The 7062-nt window shown below is 54.3% G+C and overlaps 1 protein-coding gene across 1 annotated transcript; it reads right to left on the bottom strand.

Moving 5' to 3' along the window:
* Positions 1-1866: 1866 nt before the first annotated feature.
* Positions 1867-2688, bottom strand: OLIG3 (oligodendrocyte transcription factor 3; the record flags this gene model as incomplete). The annotated part of the gene is made up of 1 exon (XM_084203309.1): positions 1867-2688. The coding sequence occupies one exon, from the start codon at positions 2686-2688 to the stop codon at positions 1867-1869; it is 822 nt and encodes a 273-aa protein (XP_084059435.1).
* Between the last annotated feature and the right edge of the window lie 4374 nt (positions 2689-7062).

Below are 7062 nucleotides of genomic sequence, written 5' to 3'. Positions count from 1 at the left end.
CTTCAGGTCCCTCCCGGACATCCCCTTTCGCCTGGGGCAGGGATGCGGGGTTGGCCGGGGGTGCAGGACCGCGCTCCCGAGTGCCGAGCCGCAGGGCGCCGGGGCCCGCCAGCCGCGCTCATCCGTACGGAGAGCCGCCTCCCGGCGGGGCAGAACTGCCTTCCCAACTCTGTCCATCCTACCACTTCCCTCCCGAAAAAAAGGCCTGAAAGCTGGTTCTCAGAAGAAAAGAAAAGTTATTGCCCATAAACTCCCCAGCGCTGCCCGCGGCCGGCGCCGGCTGCGGGACCGGCCGTGGGCCACCGCAATTGCTGACGGCTCCCCGCCCGCTGGAAGCTGCCGGAACCCGCCCGGCAGCTCGCACACACCTGAGGACATCGGGTTCGTGGCTGCCCCCGAGGCAGGGCACACGGAGCTGTGCCAGCCTCCTCCAGCCAGCTGGGCCCGGGAAGTCCTGGCGAGACCCAAAGCCGTCAAATACGGCGTCTTTTCTCAGCTTCCAGACCCGGACAAAGGCGAAACAGGCAACTTGGAATTAATTTTTTACTTTATTTGGAAATCTCATCCAGAAACACTGGTCAATAATAAATATATCGATAGTTATTATCAAGAATATATAAAAAATAAAGACATGGTGGTGTCTTTGAGGCCCCAACCGAAAACAAACAAACGAATGAAATGAAGAATAACATTATTTCAAACAATGTCCCAGGAAAACACATCGAAAAGGAAATAAACAGCAACGAAGATTCCGATTTAGATGCACAAATCACCGATCTGGCAAGAGCTGATCCCGCATGCAAAACCAAACCATAACATTTTTTTTTAAGAAAACAAAACAAAAAACAAGCAAAACAACATCAACAACAACGAAACCAGCAAACACTAACGAACCCAGAGCCAGCAACAGAAATTTGTACCCCAGACAGCTAAATCGACACACTTCACCGAGAGCAGGAGATGGGAGATTTGGCAAAAGAGATCTGCTGGAGGGTTGTGCTGTGTTTTGGGCTATTTTCCTCTTTTTTGTTTTATTTGTTTTTCATTTTTCTTCACAGAGGGAAGAATAAAAACTACCAAAACCAAACCAAACCAAACAAAACAAAACAAAAACCAGTAAAACCCAAACCGCATCATAACCAAATCTGTAAAAACAAAACAAACAAAACAAGAAAAACAACAAATCACAAAAACCCCAAGTCATGAACCACACTGGAAAACTTCAGTGAATCCTCTCGGAAGTCCCTGTTGCCAGGGGAGCCGCCTGTGGCCGGTCCCCACGGGTGATAAGCTGGGGCGGAAAGACTCTCTGGTCTGCCTTGGGCCGCTGCTGCGCTTCCGCAGCCAGGTTTGGAACGGGAAATTTCGGAGGTGTCGCCGTGCGAAAGGAAAGACAGGAAGAGCCCGGGGAAAAAAAAGAAGGGAAAAAAAGCCCCAAACCGATTTCATCGTCTCTTGGTAGCTGCGAACACTACAATGACAACCATGTCTTTTTTTTTTTTTTTTCCTTTTACATACATTTTAAGGAATCATTTACATTTGATTACCATCAGCGGCATTATTATTATTATTATTATCATCATTATTATTATCATTATTATTATTATTATTATCATCATCATTCTTTTTACAACAGGGACTTTTTTCCAGTTTAGTATAATAAGAAAACATCGCCCGGGGAGCCGGGTGGAACATTACCTTTGCAAGGTCCTTACTACACTAATCCCGTGTTACAGGGGGCTTGGCGGGCGGGGGCAGCGGGGGCAGGTCCGTCGGCGGCCCGGGGGGGACCGGGCGCAGCCCCCTCTCCGTCCGTGGGAGCGCCGGCTCCGGCGCGGCCCCAGCGGCCGAAGGAGCCCCGCCGAGTCACTTGAGGAGGTCCTTGGTCTCCCCCGAGATCCTGGCCATGTTGGAGGCGGTGAGGGCCGAGAGGTGGGGCGGGGGAGGCATCTGGCAGATGGTGCAGGGGCACGGCAAGCCAGCCCAGTGTTGGAAGCCGCTGCCGAGCTGCAGGGCGGGGGGCGTCGAGGGGGTCTTGAGCAGGGAGTGTGGGGGCCGGATGGTGCCGATGGCCGGCAGGGAGGCGGAGAGGGAGGAGGAGGTGTTGGCGGAGGACAGGGCACCGCCGAGGATGGGATGCACCTGGTGCACGGTGCCGGCGGCGTGGGGCGGGTGCCCGGCGGAGTGTCCCACCGTGCCGCAGTGAAAGGCCGAGTGGTGTCCCCCGTAGATTTCCCCAACTAGCCTCTTCATCTCCTCCAGGGAGCTGGTGAGCATCAGGATATAGTTTCTGGCTAGCAGGAGGGTGGCGATTTTGGAGAGTTTTCTCACAGAAGGTCCGTGAGCGTAGGGCATCACCTCCCGCAGCCCGTCCATAGCGAGGTTGAGGTCGTGCATCCTCTTACGCTCCCGCCCGTTGATCTTCAGCCGCAGCTGCTGCAGGTCCTGCTCTGAAAGCTGCTTCTTGATTTTGTACTTGCTGCCTTCCCCTCCGGCCTTGGATCCGTTCCTGGTGAGGCCTTCCCCAGACATCTTCTGCACCAGATCGTTCTGAGTGGAGGAGACTGAGTTGAGCCGGCTGTCTTGGTGGTGGTGGTGGTGGTGGTGGTGGTGATGGTCTCTCAGGTACATCTCATCCATGTCTGGCGAGGAAGCTCTGCTGGAGACAGAGCTGGAGTCAGAATTCATTGTATTCAGGCTTCTGAGCAAGAAACACTTCCCTGCTCTGGAGGTGATGGAACAAGACAACTCTCCTTCAAAAAGCAACAAAAACAAAACGAAAAGGAAATAAACGGACGGCAGGGTCTGCCAGCGAAGGGCTGGAAATGTTGGAGGAAGAGGAAAAAAGCCCCTCAGCCCTCTCTCTCTCTCTCCAATGTCTCCCCTCTCTCTCTCTCTCTCTCCACCCGGTTACTCAGCCTGTTTACAGGATGGCTAGTTAGTGTATGCTTGGACTAACCTCAGCTTGAAAAAGAGGGGCTTTTATAGAGCTGCAGCAGAGAGCAGAGACAAAAGGAGCCCTCCTATGTATAATGGTCTAGTTAGGATGACGTGCCATTATTCAGGGCGGTGCGCTTTGACTGTCCCATTTAGCAAGGACCCCTATTCATATTCATTGTGGTGCCACCCGGGACACCTCAGCCACGGACCATCAGGAGTCAAGGAGACACAAAACCCCTCTGATTGACACCGCACACTCATCGCTCCGTGTGCGCGCCTTCTCCTCCCCCTGCCTCTCCTCATTTCCAATATAAAACCTCATCCCGTCTACAGTAGGGAGGCAGGGGGCTGCGAGGGGCTGCGTGCCTGCGAGGGGCCGGCCAGCAAACCCCGGTCTCGGGCGGCAGCGGGCAGAAGCCGCCCGGGGAAGTCCCTCCGCTAGGGCGGGAGGGGTTGGGGGACGTCGGTGGCCCCCGTCCTACAGCATGCCCGGCTCCAGCCGCGGCTCCACGCTTTGTTTGCCTTTCCCTCCCCCTTTCCCTGTCCCCCCCGGCCGGGGTGTGCGGTGCGGCACCGGCTGGCCCTCGCCTGGGAGGGCTGGCCGCAACTGCCTCGTACCTGGGGAGCCGCTTTGTTTAAATGAGCGATGATGACTCGGGCATCAGCCGCGGGAAGGTGCGGGCTGGGAAACCCGCCTCCCCCCGGGCCAGTGACTCTCTTTAAATAAACGGGGAAAGCCAGGGTGCGGCGGCAGACCGGTGTGCCTGGCGGCGGGAGGGGTGGCCGGCAGCCCCTGGGGCTCCGCTGACCCCGGGCTCCGGCGGGGGGCGGCGCGGCGGGGCGGCCGGAGCCGCCGTCGGTGGGACCGAGAGGGCCGGGCCGGGCCGGAGGCAGGCGGGAAGGGAGCCGGCTCGGGAGGCAGCTCTGCAAACATCCCCAGCTCTGCAAACATCCCCAGGCGTTCGCGCCAGTAAGTAGATGGGTCCCGGGCCCCGGCCGCAGCCGGCGGTGGCGCGGGGAAGGGAGGTGGGTGCGTGGGGCTGAGCTGGTGGGGGCTCGGCCGGGCAAGGCGGGCGGGGCACCCGGGGAGGGTGTCGCCACCTCAGCTCTCGGCCGAGCCCCTGGTGTGACTGTGCCCCAGGTGCGGATTGAACCGGCGTGGCCTCCTGCGAGGTCTCTCGGGACGGGGAGGTGAGAATTCCCCTGCGGGAACGGCGGTGGGAGCAGCCCTCGAGCCCGGGGAAGGGCGTGGAGCCCCCCGGATCCTCCCAGCCCCGGCGGTGCCTACGCGATGAGTGCGGGGCTGTCAGGCCAGGACGGGAGCCACCCGCGCCGCCCGTGGAACTCCCGGAGCTGGCCTTGGTGCCCCCTTCTCTCGGGGGAAACTGACGGGCTGAGTGTCCACTTCCCAAAAGGTGCTTAGGGGCCGGAAGAAATCTTGGCAGGAATTCGTTCCTCCATAGTATCCATGCCCCGAGGAGGGCGAAGAGTCAGAAAAAGAGGGATATTTTCATCCGACTGAGTTTAACTGTGGTTAATCTGCTGAGCAAAATTAAAGCCTTCTGATTCTAGCGCTGTCAGTAAATCCTGCGGTGAGAAGGAAAAGAAAAGAAAAGAAAAGAAAAGAAAAGAAAAGAAAAGAAAAGAAAAGAAAAGAAAAGAAAAGAAAAGAAAAGAAAAGAAAAGAAAAGAAAAGAAAAGAAAAGAAAAGAAAAGAAAAGAAAAGAAAAGAAAAGAAAAGAAAAGAAAAGAGAAGAAAAGAGAAGAGAAGAAAAGAGAAGAAAAGAAAAGAGAAGAAAAGAAAAGAGAAGAAAAGAAAAGAGAAGAAAAGAAAAGAGAAGAAAAGAAAAGAAAAGAAAAGAAAAGAAAAGAAAAGAAAAGAAAAGAAAAGAAAAGAAAAGAAAAGAAAAGAAAAGAAAAGAAAAGAAAAGAAAAGAAAAGAAAAGAAAAGAAAAGAAAAGAAAAGAAAAGAAAAGAAAAGAAAAGAAAAGAAAAGAAAAGAAAAGAAAAGAAAAGAAAAAGATAGTTTAGGACAATATATCATAAGTAACTGAACGCGATCTCGGCTTTATCACGCTTCCACCGTAAAAGCCGTAAGCCGTCCTAGACTTTTCCTCAGCTGACAGTTTGCCGGACATAAGGCAGGAAACTCGGCCGGGCCCGGAGTCCACAGGGCCGTCCGAGCCCGCAGGGCCGTCCGAGCCCGCAGGGCCGGCGCCGCCGGTCTCCGCACCCTGCAGAGCCGCTCTCCGGGTGGCTCCTGGGGGCTGCCCGCCCCTCCCTGAGTCCTTTTCTCCCGTAGAGCTGGAGTGAAGCAAATGAACAAAAATTGATACGGTGACGGCGACAGCGGCAGAAAACCGCGCAGGATCGGGGCAAAGCCCCGGCCCCGGTTTGGAGGCTGCTCCAGGGGCTGCAGCTGCCACCCTTCGTCCTCTTGTGCGCCGCTCCGGAGCACACGCACATCTTGGTGTGGGAAAGTTCAAGTCCGACGGGGACAGAGAAGAGGAAGGCAAAAAGATGCCGTCGGGGGACAAGCAACAGGAGGGGTCCTGTCCTCACCTCGGTCAGGGCGAGCTGCTCCTGCGAGCCCCGCTCACCTCCGGGCTTGGGGTTTCCTCGGGATGGGGCCGGGGGACGATGCCGGACTACGGAGCTGCCGGCGCACCGCGGGGCGAGAGGGGCGGGAAGAAAAGGTGGACTTGTCCCTCGAAGGAGAATTACTAACAATTTTCTCTCCCTTTCTCCGGGGACGTCGCTGCTTCCCAGCGCCCCTGTGTCGGCTGTGCGGGTCAGTCCCGCCTGCACTGCCGCAGCAACCCCCTCACGGGACGGGGCGGCTGGACTCGGCTTCTCTCGGGGTCGCCTTGGGGCAAAGGAGGGAGTTGGGAAAGACAGGCAAGGTTAAATCCCGAGCTCAGGGAGCCTTGCCAGGAAAGTCGTTTCGGAAATCAGCAGCCCTTCTCCAGCACGATTGCTGGTCGTAACACTGCCTGACGCATCCAGCCTTCCTCGCTGCTTTCCTTTGCAGCTCGACAGAAAAAGATAGATGAGTAAAGGAAAAAGACACAGGAAGAGAGATAAAGGGAGAAAAATAAAGAGAAAGAAAGAGAGAAAGAGAGAGAGAGAAAAAGAGAGAGAGAGAAAGAAAGAAAAAAGAGAGAAAGAGAGGGAAAGAGAGAAAGAGAGAGAGAGAAGAAAGAAAGAAGGAAAGAAGGAAAGAAGGAAAGAAGGAAAGAAGGAAAGAAGGAAAGAAGGAAAGAAGGAAAGAAAGAAAGAAAGAAAGAAAGAAAGAAAGAAAGAAAGAAAGAAAGAAAGAAAGAAAGAAAGAAGGAAAGAAGGAAAGAAGGAAAGAAGGAAAGAAGGAAAGAAGGAAAGAAGGAAAGAAGGAAAGAAGGAAAGAAGGAAAGAAAGAAAGAAAGAAAGAAAGAAAGAAAGAAAGAAAGAAAGAAAGAAAGAAAGAAAGAAAGAAAGAAAGAAAGAAAGAAAGAAAGAAAGAAAGAAAGAAAGAAAGAAAGAAAGAAAGAAAGAAAGAAAGAAAGAAAGAAAGAAAGAAAGAAAGAAAGAAAGAAAGAAAGAAAGAAAGAAAGAAAGAAAGAAAGAAAGAAAGGCACAGCAGAGCGGTGGTGGAAATTGTCACTTTTGGGTGCAGCCAGGTGGGAGAACACCCCGGACACTCTCTGGCTGAGCCGGCGGAGAGCGGCGGGGCCGCCCCGTCCTGTCCCGGTGGCGGGCCGGGGTCCGCGCTGCCTCGGGGCGCGCTGGCTGCGCTCGCCACTGTCGCTCCGCGCCGGACAAATGCCCGCCATCCTCCGGCCAGGGACATTCGGGATAGGGCTGCGGAGAAGTCGTGGTTCAGTCAACGGCGAAACTGCCCCCGACGGCACAGCAACGAAATTAACCCCCAGGAGTCAGAAAACCAAATGTTTCACTTTTCGGGGAGTCGGAGAGGGTGGAAAATACGGCTAGGATGTAGCTATATCAAATTAACGTGCTCTATGCCACCTTTTAATTTCTATTTTCATAAAGGCACAGACATTTGGTGAGGAAGGGAACGTGTTTTTTCTGGAAAGACAAATTGTTCGGGGAGACCCAGGGTACCAGGTGCAGGAGCGTCCCGTC

Source organism: Fringilla coelebs (genome assembly GCF_963513975.1).
Source record: "Fringilla coelebs genome assembly, chromosome: 3".
NCBI lineage: Eukaryota > Metazoa > Chordata > Aves > Passeriformes > Fringillidae > Fringilla > Fringilla coelebs.
This window is presented reverse-complemented; position numbering and strand designations above follow the sequence as displayed.